This window comes from Etheostoma cragini, chromosome 24 (genome assembly GCF_013103735.1).
Source record: "Etheostoma cragini isolate CJK2018 chromosome 24, CSU_Ecrag_1.0, whole genome shotgun sequence".
Lineage (NCBI taxonomy): Eukaryota > Metazoa > Chordata > Actinopteri > Perciformes > Percidae > Etheostoma > Etheostoma cragini.
Window position 1 is genome coordinate 2,488,756 of NC_048430.1, and position 26,233 is coordinate 2,514,988.

General features: G+C 41.6%; 2 protein-coding genes across 6 annotated transcripts in view; one reads left to right on the forward strand and one right to left on the reverse strand.

The window, feature by feature from the left end:
* Positions 1 to 2,588: 2,588 nt before the first annotated feature.
* Positions 2,589 to 14,944, reverse strand: cobll1a (cordon-bleu WH2 repeat protein-like 1a). 3 transcript variants are annotated; one of them, XM_034864447.1, is made up of 11 exons: positions 14,813 to 14,944; positions 12,466 to 12,627; positions 11,955 to 12,156; positions 11,293 to 11,551; positions 10,337 to 10,378; positions 10,180 to 10,259; positions 9,882 to 10,076; positions 9,128 to 9,227; positions 5,272 to 5,873; positions 4,449 to 5,220; positions 2,589 to 3,571 (listed from the first exon to the last, which is right to left on the reverse strand). In XM_034864447.1, exons 2-11 carry the CDS (start codon positions 12,555 to 12,557, stop codon positions 3,564 to 3,566), a joined length of 2,352 nt encoding a protein of 783 aa, XP_034720338.1. In that variant the 5' UTR covers positions 12,558 to 12,627; positions 14,813 to 14,944; the 3' UTR covers positions 2,589 to 3,563. The 3 variants fall into 3 exon arrangements, with proteins under 3 accessions (XP_034720338.1, XP_034720335.1, XP_034720337.1); XM_034864444.1 differs by having other exon boundaries at positions 4,449 to 5,873; XM_034864446.1 differs by lacking the exon at positions 14,813 to 14,944 and adding an exon at positions 13,480 to 13,619 and having other exon boundaries at positions 4,449 to 5,873.
* Positions 14,945 to 18,595: 3,651 nt separating this feature from the next.
* The window catches only part of scn1lab (sodium channel, voltage-gated, type I like, alpha b), a 44,778-nt gene continuing 37,140 nt past the window's right edge, over positions 18,596 to 26,233 (forward strand). The window contains exons 1-2 of one of the 3 annotated variants that reach the window (XM_034864384.1): positions 18,596 to 18,846; positions 24,580 to 24,899. In XM_034864384.1, the coding sequence (XP_034720275.1) occupies positions 24,633 to 24,899 (267 nt within the window). In that variant the 5' untranslated portion in view covers positions 18,596 to 18,846; positions 24,580 to 24,632. Of the gene's footprint in view, positions 18,847 to 20,096; positions 20,356 to 23,564; positions 23,787 to 24,579; positions 24,900 to 26,233 lie in introns of those variants that run through there. The other 2 variants (XM_034864386.1, XM_034864385.1) reach the window with 2 other exon arrangements.

Below are 26,233 nucleotides of genomic sequence, written 5' to 3' on the forward strand. Positions count from 1 at the left end.
CTCCCCCCTCTCTCCCCTCTCAAGTCTAAGCTGTCCTGTCGAAAATAAAGGCTTAAAATGCCCAATTCTTTGCTTACTTCACTTTCACAACTTCCATCTAAACTATATGAGTCTTCTTGAAGTAAATGATCTACAAAGAGATGTTAGACTAGTGTGTATTGTAAAACCAGTATTAATTTGGCTTTAAAATGATTCGATTCCAAGACAGATGTTTTTAAGAAAATAGAGACTTTTTTAAAGTAAGGGCCATGCTTCCATGGTAACAATAAGACACTGTTGACCAGTGGCTGTAAATGAATTTGTGGTTTGTCGTTGTTGTAAAATCTTCCAGGAAGAAAACGTTTTCCGCTGGAGTGAACAGAGCTGACGAGTTTGACGCGTTGACTCGGTCGGCCATGTTTGGGTGGCTGTGAATCAGAGATAGAGCGGGTCGGCCCTCAACCACGACATTGGCGGTTCGATCCCCTGGCTCCCTCCGGTCACATGTCAAAGTGTCACAGCAAAACCACTGAACCCCAGTTTGCTCCCCGGACGGTATGTGGCTGTCAAACTGCTCCTAATGCTTGGTTGAACTCCACTTTATTTTACTGTCTGATTGTATATGACAAATGATAAAGTTTCATCTTCTTAACAGTTTTTTAAAAAATATTTATTCTTTTTTTTAGAAAAAACTAATTACTTTTTCTTTATTTACCCAGAATTCAAGGCCAATTTGTCCTGAAACAGTTGAGAACTAAACAGCTTTGTGCAACAGATGCAAAAGCCATGGTCACAGTCCATCTTTGGGAAACCAACTCCTAGTTTCCTTATTGCACTCCTGTTAAAATCAAGTCAAAAGACTTTTCCTTCCCACCAGATCTGTAATGCTGTAATCTAATGACATTGACTTTCAAACAGTTTGCAACAAACAACAAAACAATTCTGCTCAACAACTAATAGATTTCAAACTCTTACATCATTTTCTTTTTACAAATACACTGGGAATGTCCTGCTGTTGCACAGTTGTGGGTGCTTCCACTCTGCCATTCACTTAATATAGAAATACCCCGTTGCCCTAAATTATTACAATTAATATTCCTTGAGTATCAAGCCAACAACTTATCTTTTGACATGCTTTGTATGGAAATTTTAATAAGCAGAAGGGACTAGGCTACATAATAATAATAATAATAATAAGGATTGTCCCTCGGAGCACGGTGGTTAGCCCTGCTGCCTCACAGCAAGAAGGTTCTTGGTTTGAGTTTCCATGTTCTCCCCGTGTTTGCGTGGGTTTCCTATGGGTGCTCCGGTTTCTTCCCACCATAAATTATTAATTAAGTATTTTTCTTTATTGAATATCCAATGTTATTGTTTTTATGTATTTTTTAATATAAATCTATTTATTATGTACTTTGTATTTCTCTGTCAAAACGTGTTTTTCAATTTATTTTGTAGTTGTAGTATGGGTCGGGTAAGGTGATTAATATGTTGCTAAATTGAGTGCATGATAATAGTATGTGGACATGTAAAATATACAAATGTCCACATACTGTATATCATGTACAGTATATGTACTAGCCATATTATAGCCATGTGTGTATAAATATACATGGCTATGATATACACACAACCTGAGCTCAATTTAAACGCATGGGCAGTTGTTTCCAAATGATCCATGTTTGTTCAGGTGTGTATGAACAGAGTGATCCATTGTGTGGTAGTGCCTCCATACCACGGCCTCCTCATCCGTTTGTCTGAACCAGGATGTGTTCATGTGACTGGAGTGTCCTCCACAATTCTGAATACCATCTTTGTCCACAGCGTCTCCTGAGACAATACTCAACCAAAGCTCTTTGTGTGGACTTCTGTTTTTGTTCAAAGGTTCATCTGTGCTGAGAGCGTCTTGTGCCACGCGCTGGATCATAAACGTACATGACAGAGTAGCATTTCATTTTACATTGCATTATGAATCCAGCTTTCTTTTGTCTGCATACTCATGAGCTTTGCTGCTCAGGTTGAAATGCAACCTTTCACTGCTAAAAAGGATAATGCCAGAGTTGTCACTTACATTGGATATCATTGCTTTGGGCTGAAAAAGAGCTTCTCTCCAGCATGTGTTTCTTTTTCCACAGACTTTCAAAAAAAAGAAGAGAAAAACGTTAGACATGGCTTTCTCCCTTAGGGGTGGTAATGGCATTCTCCATGACAACGGCATTGTGACACGGCTGTGCCCTTGAGGGCCGGGCGCCCCCTCTGAGGGGAGCGCCGCAGAAACACGACAGGGTCAACGGTCACCTCCCATCATCCACCAGCAACCCGTCCTCTTTCTCTCCCTCTATCTCTCTCTCTCTCTCCTCAGGTGAAGCGAGGAATGTGAGAGAGAGAAAGTCTTGAAGCAAGCCCACTCAGTCCGGCCTGGCAAACATGGAGCTTTAGCCACAGGCGATTCTGGCTAGGTCTCTACCTCGCATAGCTCCATGCAGTTCCTCCAAGGCCAGGGCTGGATCAATACATATAGTAGTGCGAATTCTTTTGGCACCCAAGTATAGCGCTGCAGTATTGCCCTGAGGTATGGGTCTGTTAAAGACATAACAGTGTGTGCATGTGAGCAAAGTGGACTAAGTTTATTCAGGAAGGTGTTTAGATGCTTGGCATAAAAGTGATGCTTCCAAGGATGGTTTTGGGTGTTGTTGCTGGAAATTGCAAAAATTCTCATGTCCCCATTAATCATATAAAAGGCACTGTTTTTTATTCCTCGAAATTGATTTGGCAGAGATGGAAAGAATTACTAAGACGTTTATTGGTAATTAAATATTAGAATATGGTTTTATGTTAACATTCCTGAGTAATAAGAAAACAATATACTACTGCTTTTTTCATTAAAAATTATAAAAAGTGTGTCACTTGTAATACATCCACCAGAACTCATGATAAAGAAGACCTCACAAATGGACATTGTCAAGATATTCCCTTTTTTTTTTTTGTGGAAATAATGCTCTTCTGCCACCTGGTGACTGAACAACAAACCAGTCTGAAACTAAGTTCATGAGTTTTACTGCATTATAAATGTCATGAAGCACACAAATGTACACCCTCAGGAAAAAAAAAAAAAAAACTAATTCTGGCACAAACATAGAATAAGCATATTACTGCGAGTACATTTCTTTTGTTTTACATGAACACAAACTAAAAAGCTCTCACGTCAGCGTTGAGTCCGGCCTTGGCACATCTTCAATGAAAATTCAAAAGGAAGAAAAGAAAAAAGAAAACAAAACATTGTCGGTTCAACAACTCATGTCCTGTACATTTGGCTTACTGACAACAGAAAATGTTTATGTTCAACCTGTGAACTTGAAGTCCAATGTAAAATGAGACAATGAGGTGTCTTGCACAAAAGAGATAATACAAATAAAAAAATAAATCAGACAAACCAAGTCAGCTGCTTGTTGTCATAAAACTGATGCAGTTTGTCTTGTTATTCAGCCGACATTGTGTTTAAGTGATTTAAACACTGAGACTGGTGTCCTCGCTCGGATGCTTCACCCTAAACAAGGACTTCTATTCCCCGCCGTGAGAGGGAGCAGTCAGGCACCTGCAGCAGGGAGAGATTCAAAACAGAGACATATTATCATCTATAGGCAGGGAATAAAAAGGGCCCCAGGACATATGGTCATGGACAGTCAGACATCAAATGTCCAGAAATATACTTGTGTCTCCATGTCGGCTCGTATCCATGCCAAGAAAGCCAAAAAAAAAATCTTTTTTTCAATGTTAGAATTGTGTGTGTACTGAGAAGTTTCATTGAAACAATAAAAAACACACACCTACAAGTTAGTCCTGCTCTACTGAACATGATTATGCTGTGCTGTCATTGTCACAACCCAAATGTTGTTAATGTAGGACCCCGTAAGAAGTAGGGGCGGGGGGAAAAAATCTTATGTATCATGACTTTTTTTTGGTGGTGCAATGGTTTTTGCAATAACATTTTCTTTTCTTTTCCCAATGACTCACCTAAATAGTTTGTTTATACGGTGCTGCTGACTGCGACAACATCTCTTTTCTGACCAGAAGCAGAAAATACTAGGTACTATGTACATAAGTACTATGTATTTCCTTACAAATGAAATAAATGCCTTGAAAGATAAATGTCTCATGATGTTTTGTCTCAAGAAGTGTATTATTTGCCTTTTGTATTTTTTTGTTAAAGAAGGAAAAGGAAATTTCAATGCTAAATGCCATTGAATCGCAAGAAATGAAAATCACCATGCGAAATCCAATTGGCACCTATGTGTTGTGAATAAATCGATTTGGGACAAAAGCATATTGTCCCAGCTCTAGTAAGAAGCCGTTGGCACAAACAGGTTTTCAAGGCCAGCAACAATTTGCAGATTATCTCTTTGGAGACTTTTTAGTGTTAGTGGACTGCTCTAGAGATTTAATTATAACAATAGCTGGTCAGTGGTACTCACCATATTGGTATGTGGACCTGGGTGATGAGGGAAGTGTACTGTGTGGACCAATGGTGGCCGGAGGGCCAGAACCTTTGCCATGACTCTGGAGACGGGACCTCTGCACGGCCATTGCTACCGCCTGTGCAAATCTGGAAGGCAGAGAGGAAGCTCTAGTACCTCCTCTCTTCTCCTCTATGGCCTCCATGTCTTCATCAAAGAAGATAGGTGGAGGAGGGGGAGGGAAAAAGTCCTCCTCTTGTTGTACCACTTCCCCCTTGACTTCTTTTTCATAAGAGTACAAAGCACAACGGCCCACTTCTGTACTGACGGACTGTCCACTGGGGCTCTGACACTCCGTCTGGTCTGCTGAGTTGGTCTGATTGTCACTGCCGAGTTCTCCATCGCGGCAATCTGCCGGTGCTGCTAGTGATGCCTCACATGGGACTTCAGGTTCCTCCTTTTCCGTTTGCTTTTTAACCGCGTCCCCAACGTCAGAAAGAAACGAGACTGGACTATCCCAACAGTCTGAATCATGTGGAGGTGGAAGAGAAGCTGGCTTGTCAGAAGCCTCAATCTCTTCTGAAGAAGGTTCTGGACTCTGCAAAGGTGCTTCAGTCTCTGTCTTGTCCTCAGCAGGGGGGTCTGGACTTTGCAAAGGTGTTTTAGTTTCTATCTCGTCTTCAGAAGAAGGGTCTGGACTTTGCAAAGGTGTTTCAGTTTCTGTCTTATCTTCAGAAGAGGGATCTGGACTCTGAATAGTTGCTTCAGTCTCTGATCTGTCCTCAGAAGACAGGTATGGACTCTGCGAAGTTGTTTCAGTCTCCGTTTTGTCCTCAGCAAAGGGTTCTGGACTCTGCAAAGGTGTTTCAGTTACTGATCTGTCAGGAGAACATGGATCCTCAGTCTCGTTTAGATTTCCCCTAATCTCAGGGTTATCTTCTTCTGTTATTTGGTCTGGGGTGAGTGCAGCATTATGGGACTGCTGTTTATTCAAGGGGACCACTTTGAACGTGGTCATTCCTTTCCTCTGGGTGGGATCGTCCCACTCATTCTCAGTAGGGAGGTTGGATGTTAGAACAGATTCAGGTTCTGCACAGAAAACCCCATTATCAGAACACTTCTGAGACACAGACATAAAGGAGGAGCCACTGTAGGATTTAGTGAATGTGGCAGATTTCCTCAGACGTTTGGTCAGAGTTCCTTTGGACACAGAGGATGTCAGGACCTTTGCTAGAGCAGAGCGGGCGTCAGATATGTCTTTCCCTCGAAACGAAGGGAGATATGGATCAGCCACTTTGTGCAGATGAGCAAATGATGGACGTGAGGAGGATGACCGTGGATGTGATTGATGGGGTGATGAAGATGAGGGGAGTGATAGGTTTACAGAGTGTGACTCAGCGGTTTCACTCAGCTCCTCCACAGTGTTTAGGGAATCTACAGTCCCTGGAGAAACAGGAAAGGCTGAATTATTCATATTTAGGGTTTTAATGAAGTCTTGAAATGTTGAAACCTCACAGAAAACTTTAGGAGATGTGCTTTTAAAGAAATTGCTGTATTTCCAATAGACATTCTGCACCATAAACTTCTATTATATATAACTCTTTCAATACAACAAACAAAACAGGTAACAAAAGAACATGTGACTCAATTCTCAGAACAAATTCCACTTTCAACCCTTTTAGTCCTAAACACATTTTAAAAATGAAATCAATTAGAGTTAAATTGCTTCCAATTTTATTTTAATAAAATAATAAATATCTAAATAATAACTAAACCCTGCATATAAAATTGTAAAACTTTACATTTTGAAAGAAAACATGTCTAAAATAATGATAAAGGAAAGATAAATATATTTATCACATCACTATAGAATAAGTAGACATATAGACAAGAAACAAGTGAACATGGTACATTAAAATACAATTCGGAAAAAGAAAAAATAAATCATTTTATAAAGGGGTTTGGAAAAATTATAATTCATTATATATGTATCAAAAGAGTGAATTGAGGGCACCCAGATAGCTCAGTTGGTAGAGCGGGTGCCCATGTATAGAGGTTTACTCCTCGACGCAGCGGGCCCGGGTTCGAGTCCGGCCTGCGGCCCTTTGCTGCATGTCACTCCCCCTCTCTCTCCCCTTTCATGTCCTCAACTGTCCTATCAAATAAAGGCCTAAAATGCCCAAAAAATAATCTTTAAAAAAAAAAAATGAAATTGAGTGAATTGAAAGGAAAACATACAAAAAAAAGGACAAAAAACTTAAGTCAAAAGAAGAAAACTTACAGAATTTCCAAAAGAAATGACAAAAGGATGAGTAGAATACACAGACAAAATAAAAACAGGACAAATAAATAGCATTGAGGTGCAGCAGGCAACAGTGACAGACATCCAGTAAAGACACTAAGACGGGAAGGAGGAAGAAGAGGCCAACGCAGGAGGAGGACGGAGAAGAGGAATAGACATGGTGGAAGGAGGAGAGGAAAAGGAGACAGGAGCAGCAGCCCTCAATCACCCCCTTCAGGTAACACAGAGTCTGAAAGCAGGGAGGAGAAAAAGCCTCAGTCACAACTCCAGTTTACAGGGAAGTCCCATACTGACGCAAAAGCCAGTTTGGTAAGAAAGTATCAACTATAAAACTACTGACTAAATGTCTTACATCTAATGCAGGGGTCTTCAAGGGTTATAAGCCAAGGGCCCCTTGACTGAAATAAAGAGGGAGCAAGGACCCCCTACTACATACATTATATAAAATGATGCTGCATATTAATCTGGGCCTATAATAACGTGTAGCGTGCCCTAGAGCCTTTGCACCTTCTTTGCTTAGAATGCCAAGCTATTCAAATAATTGTTGCATGAAGTACTTTTTAAATCATTTTTAATGTTACACATACAAACAGTGGGTAAGATGACTTAGGGTTAACTATATTTGTGTGTGGCTATCTTAGTGACTACCTTACCCATAGGCCAGTAAGCCTATCATCAGTGGGGATTTGTAGATTTGCTAAAAAATATGTTGGAACTATGTAAAGAACTTTAAATGTTTGAAAAAAACCTTCAAAAATTGACAATAATTTGGAAGCCGCCCTGCACTGACTGTAAGGACCCCTAGGGCTCGCAGACCCCCTGTTGAAGATCTCTGGTCTAAAAGGAAAATGCCATATAGAACCGTAATTATGTAAGTGTGGGAGGACAGGATCAAGAATGCGATCATCAACTCTTGGCTGGGAGTTGGGTTTTTTTTAGCTGAGGATTAATATCAACTCAGCAGTGTGTTGCACTATCATGGCTAAAAGAAAACAAGGGAGTATACTAAGACACTGACACTGTGGAGGGCAATTAAGTCAGATAATTGGTACACTAAAACTTTAGACTTCACTTTCTCTTTTCTTCCACTTTGCCTTTTTTTTAAACCTGTGCCGCCCGAGCGCACAATGAAGAGTTTCTCATTTAATTGCAGATCACTAATAACCTACGTCAAATAAAAAAAACGGTCATTGTCCATTCAGGTCGTGAAAGCAAATCAGTAGAAGGAGAAAATGTGGACCCAGGTGGGGAAAGCGTACCAGACTGACTAATGCACGGAAATGAAAGCTTGGACAATAGAGGGATTTATCTTGGAACAGACTGCAGCCAGTGTGTTCTTTGAACAAGGCTCCCCGGGTCACTTTAATTGCCCTGAGCAGGGTTAAATTGTTCTGACTGATAAAAGCTGCGCTTTGCGTTGGATTTAACTGTTAAATCTTCTTGTTTGAAGGTAGCCGCGTTCATATCTTAATCTTGATTTAACTTCAATCTCTCTTGAACTCGCGTGGCACTGGCTGAAGCCGTGAGGATTTGGCAGATACAAGAATTCGCCCCACTCTAAACCCATTTGATTTCCACGGAAATACTGTAAAAGGTCAATTGGGATTATCCTACCAGCATATTTCATATCCTCTGCCATGTCAACGATGCTGCCTTCACAATCACCAGCACATGGCAAAATAAACAGAAATCTCACCAGTTGATTACCCTGTATTAATTTTAACTCTGCGTTGACTATTGTGAAATGGTACTGACCCTAATGTTTACCTTTAAATAGCCAATAGAACTCAATCATATCTCATTCATACTGAAAATGAAATGTGTCCAGCACAGGATCCTGTAGAGCTGGGCACCGACCAAATTGCCTCTAAAGTATCAGGTATTGAAAATGCCTCGTCATTCAATAACAAATCTCAATACCTCAAGTAGTAAATCGCACAGTAACAGTGAGCCAATTAGCCTGCAGCACGCTTCTGCCAAGCTCTACCAATGTCTGTGATTGGCTGTCTAGCATTACACGTCAAAGAGACATGCAGGAAAAACTGGACGTAACTCAAGTAGTAGCTGAAAAATGATAACATGTGCCTTCATGTGTAGTTTATTTTTGTTGAAATGGATTTTCAAAATCCGATAAAAATAAAATCTGATAAAAATCGGTATCGAAAAATATACCGTTCAGGAACTGGTATCTAAGTTAATGACTTAAGTCAAATTTTACGCACTATGCAAGTAAATACATAGTGTACAAAGTGCACTAACGGAAGTGCGCGATTTGAGACACAGCCCTTGGTATCAAAGATTTTTGAGCAATCCCCAGCCATAGCTTCCAGTAGCCCTTCTTTTAAATGTCAACCACTAAAGCTCAAGGGCCATCAATCATCAGTGAAGGTTTTACCTTTAACCTCTGCGTGTGCATGCAGCTCCTGCTGGGTGTTTGCACCGGGAGGGGGAGGGGCCCTCCTCTTGGTACTCCTGATGGTGCATTCTGCAGACCTCTACAGAGAGACAATGACTTTAGGTGAGCTCATGTTTTTCCAACTGTTTTTTCATGGTTTGAGAGACATTGAGAGTTATAAATACCAAAAATGGAAATGCCCCTGTGCTCTATTTTTTCATCTGATTTTACTGAAATCTATTAAATAGTGTTTGAGGTATTCTGATGACTAATAGACCAACAAACATACAAACGTCCTTGCCCTGGTGGTGAAGTAAGTAAGCACATTCAGCACATTGAAAACCCAGCTTAAGGACTGCAGTTGAAACTTAGCCAACTGGCTAACACTGGCACAGTTACAGAAATGTTAATGAATGTGCGCCGTCCTTATAAATAAACACATGAAATGAAAGCTGACCAAAGTGCTGTACAAAAGAAAAACCAAGGTTCTCTAAACAGGAACATTAAAATGGAAAAACAAAAAATGGAAAAAAAAGAACATCCCAACAACAACAACAACAACAGGCAATTAACAAATGACAGAACTATTTACAGTACATGATAACAAGGCGAGAGATTAGTGTGTTCTAAAGATCAGTAAATAAAATGTGTCTTTAGCTTACACATGTAAACAGAAATGGAGGGAGGAAGTAGGAGAAAAAAGAGGAAGAACAACAACAAGAATAGAAGACTCTACTCCCCACCGCCAACCCACCTGTGATCCTCCTACGTGACAGGTGGCGAGGTTGTTTGGGACGCTCTGGGATGCACCCATGGGCGGCTGAGGGGCTCGTCTCTTCTTGGGCATATCAGTCGGCAGAGTGGTAAAAGTGGAAACACCCTGCGCTTTCATAATGACTCCCCCTGGTTTGTTGCACCCAGGAGAAGCTGGGGCACTCCTCGCCCCGTCCTACAGAGAGGGAAAGGGAAGATATTTGGTCCCAAGCAAAGAGAAGGTTATGAAAACATAGTGAAGATTCACACAGCTCCCTCCAGCTGACAACACACTGTACCATTTCTGCTTGTTTCTTCTTTCGGAATAAGCTGAGGAATCCTGTGTTGTCCTTCGGTTTCTTTTCTTTCGTTGCCACGTCTATACAACAAATACAAGATCTTGATCGGTATGAACCAGACAGACTGAATCATTCTGAGACTGAATGAATGTGTTACCTCGTACTGGAGGGGGGGAGATGACCACTGTTGGCGTGACAGCTGTTTCACACAGAAAACTAAACCATTATCAGGTCAGGGTGAACAGTATTGGCAGGTATACATATCTAGTTATATACACTATATATAGAAGTAGGTATTCTGTAGAAATGTAACATCTGCTAAACATTTCAAATAGGCCATGATGACCTCTGTGTTTTGTCAGAGCACCAAAATGACAAAAATCAAGGTAAAAACTAGAAAATAATTAAACAATATGAGGAAAATATGTCATTGTATCAATTGTATCATCTTTCTAATTTTCACTGAACAATATTACATCTTTTCAAAAAATTAAAATGATTATAGTGTGATTTTCGTGAGGATCTGTGCTGAATAAAGATGTTTTCCTTTAGTCTGTAGGATACGATTTGTAGTTTAAACACATGTTTTGCCTTTAAAACATATTACAATAATCCATATTGTGATTTTGATAATATTGAGAGGAAATGTGCAACCCTCCTACAAACAAACTTTGTGGTGCCATCTTGGGTTATGTAAGCAGTGTCTCATTACAGTAAGAATCCTGAGTACTTGAGATTGATTTCATTTAGAGATCTCTCTCCCTCTCCCTTTCCCTCTCCCAGGGCAGCAGTTGTCAGATTCCATTATGTGTATACATATGTGAAAAAGGTTTTGCAATGTTTTTTCAGTTAGTTTTTAAGATGATATTTTTTAAACTGATACATTGGGTGAATGCTTGCTGATACCGGGCGATGTACTGTAGATACTGCATTAAAGATCAGCCACCCACACAGATCAGCTGGTATTCTGTCTATAATAGAGTGGAATGGAAATTTGTAAGTGACCTAAAACCTTTGAGCGGTAGAGAGGGTGTGTAATATAAAGCATATAAAAATATGTATGCATTGTGTATGGGAACAGAAGCTTATATATCAATGTGTCCTGTAACATACCTGGTTCAGGTGTGGTGGGTGTGTGTTGGGGGCCAGCTGCGTCTCTGGCAAACACTTCCCTCAGTCCGTGCTCATTTAAGGTCTTGGTCAGGTCCAGCGGCTCTTGGCACTGAGAGTCTCGCAGTAAGACGGTTGTTTCAACTTGAAACTCGCACTTGTCACACACGACAGGCAGCAGCATCTCAAGGGGCACTCTGGGATTCACCCGCACCACGGCCTTATGGGACTTATTGTAGTTGATCAACAGACGCACAGATGCCTGCAAAGAAATGTTTCCACTAAAAAGCTCTTTGCTGAGATGATATGCTTGAATACGGTCTGTCTTTTTTCATTTGTTTCTTCAGTTTCTTTTTCCTTCTGTTATTCATGCATTTCTCCTATTTTTTTGACCTTTATTGTCAGGACAGCTGAAAAAATGAAAGGGGGAAAAAAGAGGGGGAATGGCATGCAGCAAAGGGCCGCAGATGGGAGTCGAACCTGGGCCCCCTGCATCGAGGAGTAAACCTTTATGCATGGGTGCCCTCAACTAACTAACTTCCATTTATCTTCTGCAACTATGGAATGAAAATCGGCTCAAAATACACCACAATAAATATCAATTTCCCATTAGGTATGGTTTAAGTGATGCTTTTGTTAATAGAAACAACTTTCTGTCTTTTTACCTCAGGCATATACTGCCTCCTGATCTTTTCCTCCATCCCTCTGGGCTTCAGCACAATCGTCTCCGCCTCCAGTGAGCCAATAGGAGAGTTTGGTTTGAAGCTGATGTTGTTCTTGTTGGTCGAGAGAACCTCAACGGTGTAGTCTGACGGATTCAGATGGTAACTTGCACAAAGGGTCACCAGTAGGTCCATCACTGGTTTACTATTAAGGAGGAGAACAAGTCAATGAAAAGAAATGACCATAAAAATCCTGCATCTTGATATTCGCTAAAAGTCATGAAATTCACAAGTTATCAATTAATTGTATTAAAGGTGCAAGCTTATCATTAAACTATGATCCAGAGAGATTTAAATGTCTTTCTACAGGAGTTTCTTTAAGAAAAACAGAGATAAGTCCATCTGCAAACTCAATGTAAGAATTAAAAGACACCTATGGTCATGGAACTTTACCTGTGAAACTGTACAAAATCTGTACACAGCCTAGGGGAAAAAAGCGTGTAATATGTGCTACCTTCCATGCACTGTGGCATTCTTCTCCAGCCCCCCTGGCAGAACCACAGACAGAGAGTGGTTTCTCTCCAATGGATTGGCCTGCTCATCCATCTTGATGGACTACAAGGGAATTTAAAAGCCTCTCCAGATCTGAATCTGTTCCCAATGTCAGGTAAACTGCCTGAAAAGTGAGGATTTTTTTCAGTATATTCAATAATTACACTTTTCAGCATCAGAAAAAAAAACTCACACACCCAAATGATGTCGATGAGAGGTGTGGTTGTTCAAGCCATCGTTGCAGGAACACCATGTGGTCAGTGACAGGGTTTCCTGACTGTTGGTGCCGGTGTGAAATGTATAACAGCTGCTCTAAAACCTTCCAAGGATGAGATTTAAAGGCCTGACTCTAACTCGCATGGATGGACCTGGAAACCTCACTGGAGGGGAAGAACTTTCCTAAGAGCAAGTTGACACATTCAGATGTGATGTTTCTTCCGTCCGACAGTTTAAAACCCAAATTAATTCTGTGTGCAATCATAAAAGATGAATAAAAAAAAACACCAAATGCTCACTTTTGTGAGGACTCACTGCTTCAAAACTTTCTTTATAAGACTAAAGGGTTGTTCATTTCTGTCCAATCAGCAATGGAGTCATCAATCAGCTCTAATTCACTGTCCGGTCAAATACAAATACAAAGAAAAACTATTGCGCTCTCTCCCTCACACACACACACACACACACACACACACACACACACACACACACACACACACACACACACACACACACACACACACACACACACACACACACACACACACACACACACACACACACACAAATATAACCTTCACAATACCAGTAAACCTGAGTGCCTCATCTTTGTTTTTAGTAGGTCTGTTGGTCCAAAGAAGCCCTTGCATTTTGTTTTTAACACTGAAGGATATGCTATTCATTCTTTCCCGTTCCAAGTCTGTGAAATGCCAAACGCTCAGTTAGACAACTAAATATTACGTTAAATGTCAGCAGTTACCTGAAAAGCCTCGTTCTCAAACCTGAACCATCATGACCATCCGAATCCAAATCCAACAACCACTATGTATTTCCACATGGAAGAGCAATAAACGTCCACAGTGTTGAACCCTTACCGAGCCTCCCACTCGCTACTTTGCTGGGTCTCCCTGCCAATCACGGAGCAACTTCCCCAGCCGAGACGCGCTGCGGACGGGGGGAGAGACACTCCTCGCCTCCCTCCAGGAACGGCTTCACCTTTGACCTTCTGTGGTTCTTTACCATGACACGGGAACGGCCTCTTTAAACAGTTTCATTAAAGCCAACGCCCTCGGTGTATTTTAAACCAAGAGTTCACCGGAGCGTGCCAACACAGCTGCGTGTATCTGTTCATCAACACATGCGTGCCACTGCCACGCGCGCACCCTTTGAGGAAAATACACTGCTGAATGAAACCAAACTGAATGTACATATGTAATGACATCTTCACTCGTGGATTGAATGCATTGCCACATTTAAAATGAAGAAGTTACATTTGTCAATTATATTATGAAATGAACTGAAGGTCAGTCTCACAGGCACTTATCCCACTTCCTCATTGTAAAAACAACTTTGGTCAGAAATCTTTTTTCTCGACATACACCCAGTTTTGGAATGCCATCCCACATCAGAACACTATCTTCCATCACATAATTCATATCCAAACAGCTCCTTCTTAACAGTTACACCTGCACACATTGATTGCTCATGCATTGTCTGTATTTGTCTAGCCCATGATGTCTTGTATAAATGTCTCTGTCCTTATGTCACTGTATTGTTTTAGATGTCCAATTTTTTCCAGTCCATATTGAATTTACCAGCTGATTATTTAGTTATTAATTTAATATTTTTTCTTGTTAATTTGTTAATGTCTTTGTTCCTATTACTTTATCGTACTACGCATGCTAAATACAAGTATTAAAGTAAGCTACATTAATAAATAGTTTTTTCCAAAAGTACAGTAGGCTATATCAACACAAGGACCATTGGTCTGTTGACAGAAACAGAAATAATCTTTATACTTTTCTGATCAGCTGAGCCCGGTCTATAGTTAATATATATTAGATTAAAACCACAGTGACACCATAAAAGCCATTTTTATCCAAAGACAATGTATCTGTACTCATCCAGGACAACGCAGCCCCTGTCTGTTCCAGCCATGTTGTTCAAGCAGTAATGCCCAGTTCCAAATAAGCTTACACTGTGTCTTGAGTAAGAGGGATTAGTGCTTTTAAAAGGCTTCGTCTCTCTGTTCTGACAACATTCAGAAACTCTTAATTGATTTTTAAATGCATCAATAGCCATTTAACACTTACCTGTGTCTAGAGATTCTTCCCATTCTCTTTTAACTTTGGTCTTCTGTGTTATGAAGTGGTAGGAGGAGGGATGTGGAGGAAGAGAGAGGTCGGTGCCTCTGTAATCCCTGTTTAGCAGACAAGCTACCACACCTATAGGCCCTGCCCAGTCATGTGACATCACTTTGCATGACTGTGTTTGACATGTGCCTGGTAACCTGGTGAACCAGTCTGCAATTTGTCAAGCTCTTCCCAAACCGCATCAATGTTAAAAGAGTGTACTGTACCACTCAGTTTGTATGAAGGACTCTAATCCATGTAAACTACTGATCTTCTCCATGAGATCTGACAAAAACATTGCTGATCAGCTATATTATAGTCCATCATACAGTATAGCATGGGAACACAAGTAATGTCTGCACAATTAGACAACTGAATCAACAATTTTGGACCAAGATATGTATCAAAGAGGAAGCAGAAATACCAGGATATCCTCCAGAATTAAATGCAGCCGATAGCGGCCTTTCAGTTTGGCACAGATGGTTTTTGCTCTACTGGAAAATCCAACCCGTGACTCCCGCTCAGCTCTGTGTGTCACTTTTCCCTCTCAACAGCTTCTTGTTAACCAAGCTAAATGTTCATGTTAAGGTCTGCAATTAGAGCTTTGTTTTCTGTACAAACTGTTGCACATTATTAATTGAGTAGAAGCAGTTGAGGCAAGTTGTCGGAGGGGTGTAGACCAAAAAATAACTCCTGGAATGTGTTGAAACAGTGGTCCCAAACCTGGGGGTTGGGACATGAGTGGTCATGCTATACATTTAAGGGGTCACGACATTAACATTATTTACTTTTTTCTTCTTCTTGTAAAACACTGGCTAATTTGACCTCCTCAGGCCCAAAAAATATGTATTCAAATAAAACTATCTGAGAAGCATGGATCATGTAATTGCATTTATTTTTTTAGCTTGCAACCATATTGAGACAAAGATATTGTATGGTGTAGTTATTAAGTTAGTCAACTTGAAAATAAAGACTTACGAAGAAAGATGTGTTATGCGCCTTTTTACATTTTATTAATTTTTTACAATCAATATTACTAATGTTTTTTATTAACTGGCCTCTGGCCGTCATTTTGCAAAATGGCCCCCAGGCAAAGCAGGGAGTATCCCCGACCTGCAGATGTCATTCAGAGAAGAATTTCCTGGATCTTGTATTTTTGGATTATATGTGATTAGATAACATTCTTTAACGCCCTAATGTATGACAGAAACTCAAATGAATGTCAGCTATGGGGAGTATTGTCATGCACAGCTAATGATTCATCTGCATACAGTAGGTGAGCAGTATAGCAGGCAGTTAAGTGGGCGTTTTAATCAAATTAAACACAAGGAACACATGCTCATGCTGTAATCTTGTAATCTCATTGTGAAGTCTGTTAGTGGAGACTCGATGGGATTGTACGGTAGCTGGCTGCAGTAAACAGATCCCAGTGTAACTGTTTGGGTTGAGGCACTTCTTTAGATGACTAACAGATGAACAGAACGCCTGTTAGTCACACTCTCCAGTCTGTCACTCTGTCTCATCACTTATCATGTTATGAAATGGAAGAAGGCCTGAACAAATGCACCCACTTGAGAACAAGGCTAGATTTAGCTCAGGTCTATAGCAAGTTAGCCGCCACCAGGGACCAGCTAAGTACGATGGCGTGACACGGGCAAGCTGTATTTCTTACGTCAAAGGAAATGAAAATGGCAACAACAGGATTTCATTTCCCTGTGTTATCCTTTAACCCAGCTTTCAATGTTTACATTCATGTGTAGGATTATGTAAACTTGTGTGTGTACTGCCCAATCTACATTCAGTTTTTCCAGTCTGAACATACACAAACTCTTCAACTGTGTGTTTTTGCTGTTTTCCAACAGGGGCACCGCCAGAAACAAAGGGCTAAATATGTACAATGCCGAATGGAAGCATTCCTCTAACATGCAACCTCAGTTCGAAGTCGCACTGTTTGACCAAGGCTTCTAAATTCATCACTTTGCTCCTAATGAAACATGCAGCAAAGTCACAGAGGGCTGCCAAGAAGCTGTACTCAGCTGTGGAAACAGTATTTAACTGGTGGAATGTAACCAGGGAAACACTGCATATGTTGCAGCTCTAAACGTGTTCTTAGCAGTAGTAAATAGTTTAATTCTGCTGGCTATAAACCATAAATGTTCATATAACATTTCCAAGTGATGTCCTTCAATCTCATTTTCTTACAGTTGAGCGTGTTGTGTACACACACAAACACACACACACATGCTGTCAAATGTGTACAATTTGGGTTGACTACAGAATTGCAAGTACACTGACTGTCAAACAGGCAGGGGTTTCTGACTGGGGGGAAACAGGGGACCCAGACCCCAGGGCCCTCATGTGAGGAGGGCCCCAAGAGAAGCGGGAAGGAGCCCGCAGAAAATGCCTTTCTACAGCGCCCAGAATGTCGTGCTACCCCCCCCCCCCCCCCCCCCCGTTTTTAGGTGTAATTTGGTACTGTACAGTTACAAGGACCTATTTTAAAGTGTTATATATAGTTGGAATTATTTCATAAAATTCTATAGACCCATTATCCTCTATGGATTAGTGCCGCTCTGACAACCAGAAGACTACGTTTAGACAATCGGAATATGGAAAGCAGTGACATGAGAACCCCAGCAAGGCCTGCTTGTAAAAGTGTGTAGTTGTGTAAAATGTTCCCATGATGAAGTGAAACCGAGTGAGAGTGAGAGTGACACGCTACATCAAGCTGAAGGTGTGTCCACCTCTCCTGACTGTGGAGCTTCTTTTTCACTTCCCAAATCTAATCTCCATATTTTGGATCACTCAACTGTGCAACAAATCCATCTAAAGTATCTACATAGTTTATATGGTGGCTGTGCTCCCCATTTGTCCACCTTCTGTGTTTTCTATAAACTCCTGGGACCATTTCACAAGAGCTCGATTCTACTCCCAACTACAGAAGAGAACTACCTTTCTTCCACACAGTAGGAGTTGTCAACCATGTGTGGGTGTAACGTGACCTCCTGTCCAGGAGATGGCATGAATTGACAAGAAAAAAATCGGAGGGAGTGGAGCATACTGAAGTCTGCACCCCAATGTGATCTCCGCGTGAGCACATGCCAGCTTCCTGACACCTCAATATCCGCCTTCATGTCAGCCAAATCGTCAGTAGTCTAAAAAGTTCAAATTTATTGTGCTGCCAATACAATATCTACAGATTAGAACGTTAGAATGCACAGCATTACGCAATGCAGTACCATGTAGTTATTTAAATAACTACCCATCAGGGTCAAATAAAGCAGTTAGAATTCAATGTAATTTAATTGAATCTTTTAGAAATGAAAGAGGTTTGGTTTGTATTATTTCACTTAGGCTATAACTGCTGAAAGAGCTTGAAAAAGTAATGCATGATATTCTCTGGAACAAAACCCCTGGAGTATAGCTGTGGGTCTAACTTTGGCAACTTTGAAATGAAACTGAACAAGAACAGTGATTTTATCATAACTAAGAATGAAAACCTTAAGGAAGTGAAAGAACAATCAGCTCCCAAAATAAAACTATAGCCTAATCTGAATTATGAAGTAATACAATTAAATATTAAGTAAATGTCCTGATCCAATCTTCCCTACAAATAAGAATACGAAGGTTTCATGTCATTTGTGTTGGTCCTATGACAGCTAACAGGTGGCTGTCCCTCTCCGTCAGTTGGTGCACCGCAGCCTACATTCAGGCCAGTTTGTGACAGTCCCAGCTCTAAGGACATCCATTCCAGCCTGTGATGAAGCCTAACCAACCGGAAGCCCGCATTGATTTTATCATGGAAAGCAAGGTCGGCTAAATACAGAAAAAAGGAGCTCTTATTAAACGATAATCCATCAACGCTCAAACGGGATTTCACAAAAGGAGACGCGTTTAAATCTGGAATTGATAGGCTATCCGCTTAAATCAAGGATTATTCTTTCGGATATGGGATCTACCATCAGGGTCCCCACCCTCTGGGCACCGTAATGGTGGTAAGTACCAGATCTTTGGAGAAGAGTGTGCCTTGTTGATTAGATAGTTCACCCCAGATGAAATATAGTCGGATTTGGGATTTTTTCCTTCGCTCAGATGAAAGCAATTTAAGCACCGCGGTGGCTTTTGTGTGAATAAGATGCCATGTAACACATATACAACGTACATCCTATGAATTTGTGATATATTCTTATATTCTATCATTAATATGTATCCGGTAAACGGGCTTGTGATATGCCCATACCACAGTGTGACATGACACGCAATAGGCTATATTTAAAAGGTGTGTCCCTCTTATATTGTATATAAATATCATTTTAACACACAGACATGTCGTCTTAACTTCACAGAGGCAACCATTTCACTGGTGCTGTTTCTAATTGGCTGACAATACTGTAGCTCAGGTATGGACTGTCCTAGTACAGTGGGGTGCATTTCCTTTTATTTAAAGGAACAAAATGAACGAAAACTAAAAAAGAAAAGAAAAAAGGGGCTTAACATACTAGCAATCGTGACGTGCTGGGGGGGGGGGGGACATTTACAGTTGTTTGATATTTAAACGACCAGACAAGGTGAGAAAAACAGAGGTTTATTTATTTTTCATTATTTTGAGGGATTGATTCCAAGCAACAGACACATCTGGCTAGGACACGCCCAGACTCATGCAGACTGATTGGGGCCCATCAGGGGTGGTGGGACTTCGACGTCATTAAGCCCAATTCCACTTAGCCTGTAATTTATACATATTTCCCATTTGAGTGTGTGTCCCATGTGTTTGACCCTAGCAGGGCACTTGACTTGTTGATCTAGTATTAATTGTGTAATATGGAAATAATAAGACAAATATGATACAATTTGACACTGGTGAAATTAACCCTCATGTTGTCCTCGGGTCAAATTGGACCTGTTTTCAGTTTTTTTTTATCACCAAAAATGGGCCTTCGAAATAAGCACTGAAAATATCAACATTAGAAATATCCTAATTCCCAATAACTTGGGAAAAAACATCAAAAAAGCACCCACAACATTGAAAAAGTGACAAAAATGTCAAGAAAATCGATAATGGTTGAGGGGAATTCAACCCAAGGGTTAAATCACTCCCAGTATTGCTTGGAACCATTTCATCACAGTTCAAGGGCCCCATGTGGCCCCAGGCCTCCGATTGGCCACGAGTGGTTTCCAGGGGATGATGATGATGGGTGGCTGCTGCCTCTGAAGCAATAACCAAGAAAAAAAGCCTCAGCCTCGGTCGGGCGCTCCCCGGTGTGTACGTGCCTTCGCCGTTCTTGTTATTTTTCATGCTCCTGGGTGTCGTCGTCGTTCTGCTGGTGGCGTAGGAAGGAGGGGGGAGGCGGACATGACAGCCGCTGCCGATTCAACAGGCTCTGGTTTGTGACCAACACAAAAAGTGTCGATTTTCGGAGTGCCGGAGATTGCGCGGAGACATCACCAACATGGCGACAGCTGCTGCGGCCCCCTCGGCTCGTTTTGATACCGAGACAATCAAGGTATCGTCTGGCACCCGTCGTCTCTTCATGTCTGATTTTGAATTCCCTGTTTACCTAGCTACATACTTCCATCTCAGCCTCTATATGTAGCTATGAGCTGTTAAGAACATCAATACAGCAAATATTGATGTTTGCTATACCTTTACAGGGACCACCTGGGATTACGCACGTCCTCAAAGTGCTTTAAGGTCTCGATAAACTCGCTCTAGAGACGCCTGTGTATGTGATATGTATATTACTGACATGCTGTGGTTAGACACATTCAAAATGCCTCCTAGGTCTCAGGTAGGTTTCCATATGTTTTTCTAAACGGACAGTATCGCCCCTTTGTCACCATGTCAGGTGAAGCAGTCATTCAGCATGCTGGTAACTTAGGGACGTTTAGCGTGCAGAGAGCAAATGTCTAGGTCGAGAACACTAGAGATGCTGTATTTGTTGTTGTCTCACACATTGAGGCAGGGTTCCACCCGCTGTTTGTTTTCTGAGGCAGCTGGTCACCTTCTTCAGCACCATGGACAGTGGAAAAAGACAATGCTTATTATTCTTATTATTAGATAACGATTCCCTCAAGGGCGCTTAAAGGAGACATTATGTGGATGTGGACATGTTGTTCCTTAAAGGACAGCTTGGTCATTGTCCGTGTTAAAACAATACAAACACACCCTAATGTACATTAAATCAGCATTTGGTTTCTGGGATTGAGCCTCCTCCCCATTTAGTGCAAAATTGGAAGCGACAGGTCATTCAGCTGAAGCTGTAATGAAGCTGAGTTACACAAATCAAGTGAGTATAGTCTTGTGTCATTAGACAATTTGGTACAAATTAGCTCTGTGCTTCACAGTCGTAACACAGAGGGCACTAAAAAGAGAGTAACCTTGGAGGAAGCACACTTAATTTGCCTAAATCAGACTGCGGAAGCCTCATGGTAGCTTATTTTTGCAATGGGAACTGTGGACATTTGAATTGCATCAGGAAGTGATCTCCTTATGGCCGCTACTATCACAGTGACCAAAACTGCTCAAATGCACATATGGGTTAAGATGGACAAGACAGAGAGCATGAGAATACATACATGAGCTCAAAAATTGTCAGTTGCCCCTACATGTCTTCAGACTGTCGTGTTATATTTGACTCCAGGGATGACCGCGCTGGTAGCTGGGCTCAGAGTTGGGTGTGGATGTTGGGCCTACGGGTGTCCATCAGGACTCCCCCCCCCCCCCCCCCCCCCCCCCCCCCCCCCCCCCCCCCCCCCCCCACCCCCACCACCACCACTATCTACCCAGCATCTAGATAAAGCTGTCAGGCCACACATCATAACACTGGGTCCCGGGGCATTTGGGACACAAACAGTGTTTTATGATATGCCCCTATAGGGGAAGCTACAATTCACAGTTGTATGCCTGATGAATTCATAGAATCCAATATATACTGGCTACTGGATTTCAATCGAGCCTCCCCTCCCGGATGCTATATTGGACTTTATCAGTTTATGAGCCATATCTCTTGCTCTCTCATCAAGAAATAGTTTAAATGAAACGGCTGAAAGGAAAATGATGTGGCATAAACTACATGGTTTTTTTAGGACAAAAGCCTTGTGATATTGTTTCAATTTTCCAGTGGGAATGACAGTTGTCCAAGTACAATTCCATATTCAATTTTCAGTTTTTCATCTGGAAAAGAAGTTTGCTTTCAAAGATGTATAAAATGACAGTTTGTGAATTAGTTTAGGTGTGGTGCCATTGTATGTGACACAAAGTCACCCAATATAAACCCCATATTTAGATTATGGCTTAGCATCTGCCTGCTATGTGACACTGTGTTCCAGGCTTTCCCTTGAGCTGCCAGCTACTCAGGCGTGGGCGAAATGTCAAAATAGCTTAAAATTGTCTCTTGCTCTACTGCTGCTTTTTTAAAATGGAAAGAAAAATAAGTTGTAGGATTGTCTCTGTTCCTCCATTTCCATTTGTAACAAATAAATAAAGCTGAGGAATCAAGGAGACACCACTTTTGAGATTCTGCTAGAGGGGAGGTTCCTGTCTTCAGGGCCAGTACACTGTCCCACGAGAAATAAGACCCACCTTTGAGACTGATAAGGGCACAGCAGGGTTTTCTGGGAACATATTGTTTGTGTGCCTTCCCACTATTTCCTGCGGGACCACAATGGGCTTCTGGTTGTGAAGGGTGGTGCATGGTTTAAAGGGGGGATCTAGTGTTAGTGCAGGAAAAACAAATCAATGACTACTGTCAAATACATTTGTTCCTACAAGAAGCTATTGTAAAAAGCTATTGTTCTTTTCTTACTTGAGGCAATACATCAATTAATTAATCCATAAGAAAACATTTCTGCGTCTTTCTTTACAGAAAGCATTTGCCAACAAAAGCAAGCCACATTATTGAGTAGATGTAGGGGAAGAGTGAAAGAATGATGTTCCTTTGAAGGAGTTTAATGCTTGGCTTATTTCATGCTGTGAATCAACTGAAGGTGTGTCGCCAATGTCAGACTCAGTATTCACTGGCTCTCTAAATCCTCCCCCCTACCTCCAACCTGTCACTGCTGTGAACTAAACGTTCTACCCAGAGGTCAGCGTGAAACAAAGCAACATTTAAAATCTGATTCTTAGTGGTTGGCTTGCCAGCGATGGTAGGCGGAGCTAACGCAACAGACTTGCTTTATAACTCACTTGTGTGTGAAGCAACACACTGTTTTTTTCAATCTCTCAATTACAGCTTATCGCCATAGGTGCCGCCGAAGACATCGTTGAAATTGTAACTTTAGTGTCTGGATGCTGTCCAGAGGCTAACCCCCCTGGTTTAAGCAGCCGAGGAAGGGATTGGTTGCTGTTGTTGATTCTGATTGGCTAACGTGGGCGTTGAGCTTCTTGTTACACTGCCACCTACAGGCTTGGCATGCTCTTGACAGCACTGACGGCATATATAAAGGGGAATGTGTAAACAAACACTTTTCTGAAAACTCACAACTGTGCAGGATGTTAATTTTGAAAACAGAGAGGTTGAATGACCGTTTATGAAAATTGCCGGCCATGTGTAAATGTAGTCGTAGGGGCCTTTCCCATGTGTCATGTCTTATTTGACTTTCTCCTTTGTGTGTGTTTTCCCACCTTTGTGATCGCCTTCCCTGCCCCTGATGTGTTTCACCTGTTCATCAGCTCTAATGTCACCTGTGTCTTGTGACAAACCCGCCCTGTGTATTCAGTCCGTGTGCTCCCTTTGTTTGCCAGTACCTTGTGTCTGGAAGTTCTGTCAGTTTCTAGAACTCAGTTTCCTAGTACACCTGTTTTTCCATTTTTGGATTTCCTGCCAGCTGTTCTGGACTGTAAGATTTTTTTTCATCATTTAGTCATTGAAACCCTCCCTGCTACCTCCTCTTCTCATCTTCTGCATTTGGGGTCAAGCCTGCAATTCCTGAAACTGTAAGATGTCTCCATTAACACAAAAGTCACCTAAAAAAAACGACGGATTGATGAAATATATAAGGATAAGTCTACCCACGCTAAAGCCTTTTTCAGGCAGGGAATATTTAACATTGCTGGCTACATTTTGCCTCTGTTTGTTTCTTGTGTATTTCCTTTTACATTCCTGCGTTCACATAGCAAAGCACAACAATAAATACCCAGTTATTGTTACATTCACTGTACCGCTGTTCTGAAGGTATTTCCAGTAACTGAAATACTCTACTAATGGTCTAGATGAAAACAATATACAGTCTGCTGCATGACTTAAAAAAATATATATATTAAAAAATATACTATTTTTATTTGAATTGTTGAAATAAAATCCATAAGTAAATGTAGCAACTATCATGGTTTTTTGCTGACTCAGAACGGGCCTTTGGTGGGACACATACAGTATGAAGGGTGGGGTCTGGGGGTCTTCATTTCCTACATTCTGATACACATTTAGGCACACAATAAGGGTGACGTGTCTTGCTTTATGTCAAAATACAAGTGCATATAATGGGCTTTTGCATCGGGGACCTGGGCCCTGATTTGATTGACCTCAAAGTCCAGTTTGTTTAACTAAATATGCTAAAATATATCAGCTGGGGATGAGAGGGAGGCTGGCTGCTTTGGCGCTCGGGATTTTCCTTTGGCGCTTGCTAAAACCACTTTGGGGGGCGCCAACACTTTCTCTATGCAGGAGTAACCCTGAAGCCGGGCGGTGAATGATGACCCATCTCCCCCCGCATTCCCCTTCTTGTTTCAGCTCCCTGCCCCAGCTGAGCCCCTCGCTGCCCTCTGAAGGAGCAGGATGACAAGATGGCACAACTGCTTGTACCGCCCGGACCTGACAGCTTCCGCCCCTTCGTGCCAGAGTCGTTGGCCGCCATCGAGAGGTGCATCGCCGAGGAGGAGGCCCAGAGACCACGGGTGGAGCGCCGTAACGACAGCGACGATGAAAATGGGCCCAGACCAAACAGTGACCTGGAGGCGGGGAAATCTCTCCCCTTCATCTATGGGGACATCCCCCCCCACATGGTGTCCACCCCTCTGGAGGACTTGGACACCTACTACAGCAATCAGAAGGTCCGTTTAAGAGTTACTAAAATAATCATTCTTATGAAAGGAAATATTCAAACTAATGTGATTGGATACATTTAATGCATGTTCCTGTCTGTGCTGTGACCCTCCAAACTCTGCAATAGAACCAATCCTCCTGAGCCTTGGTTGGTATTTTTTCTCCCTATGATGTCATCTCCTGGAATACCTTAAAATGCTTCATATCCCTCAAGAACTTATTTGAACTCTATATATTTTTGGTTTGTTTTTAAGATATGCTTTTTAATATGAGCAAAGTGTAAAGGCGTTTTGATAGTGTCATCTGCAATAGAAAGGGTCCGCCTGCGGGTTTTCACCCGACGTCACGTAACGTTATGACGTCATCACGAGCATACGAACGAAATGATGATGAAGACAAAAGCCTTAGCTTTTCTGCTGCAAGAAAGCGAACACTCTACCTTTTATGGTCTTTATTTTAGATTGATGTGAACAGGATCATTGTAACAACGATCTCCCGCCGGCGGGAGGTCCGTTCTCTAAAGGTTAAAGCATCATTATGTATACTGATTTAGCTTTGAATAATAGTCACCGCAACTTCTATTTAACTAAATTATCAGAATATTGAAATTTAACTATTGAATATTGAAAAACAATTTCATAGTAAACAAAGTTACAAGGACAGCTCTCTACTTTGAGTTTGTTGCCACACAACGGACGTTTAGAGCAGCGCCCTTCGTCTGCGTGTGCACAGGCAATCCTAAACAAAACACCACACACACACAGCTGGGTTTAATTATACAACCGCTACTGCACAGGTGGAGTCAATCATCCACAACCAGCACATCAATCCCAACAGAGGGAGTCACAACCAATGAGTGTGGAGTGTTTGGAATTGCCCAAAACGTCCGTTGTATGGCAATGAACTCAATCAAATTGGAGCGCTGTCCTAATAGCTCTATTTAAGATTACTCACTTTTAGGATGCAGCACCCAGCCTTCAATGTTTTCTAAGTAGCCACGTGAGGTGAGCGTATAGAGTCCTATTTTTTAACAACTTTCTAGTGAAATGCCTATTTCGTTGCTACATTAAAATCAAACAAATTGGCGACATTATCATTTTGGTATTTCAACAGGTGAGATGCAAAAGCCATTTCAGCGGTAATGTGCCTTTAAAGCATGGGCCAGCAGAGGGGCTAAATGCTAATGTGAGCTGCTGGGCCAGTTGATCTGCAGTGCCAACTTGTTCTGCCTGAGGTGGACAGCTTAGTCCTTTCTCCTCGTATGGCACGGCGTGATGAGCAGACACTATAAGACACACATACACCAACACGTGCAGATTTATAAAATGTCATTTCAATGCAG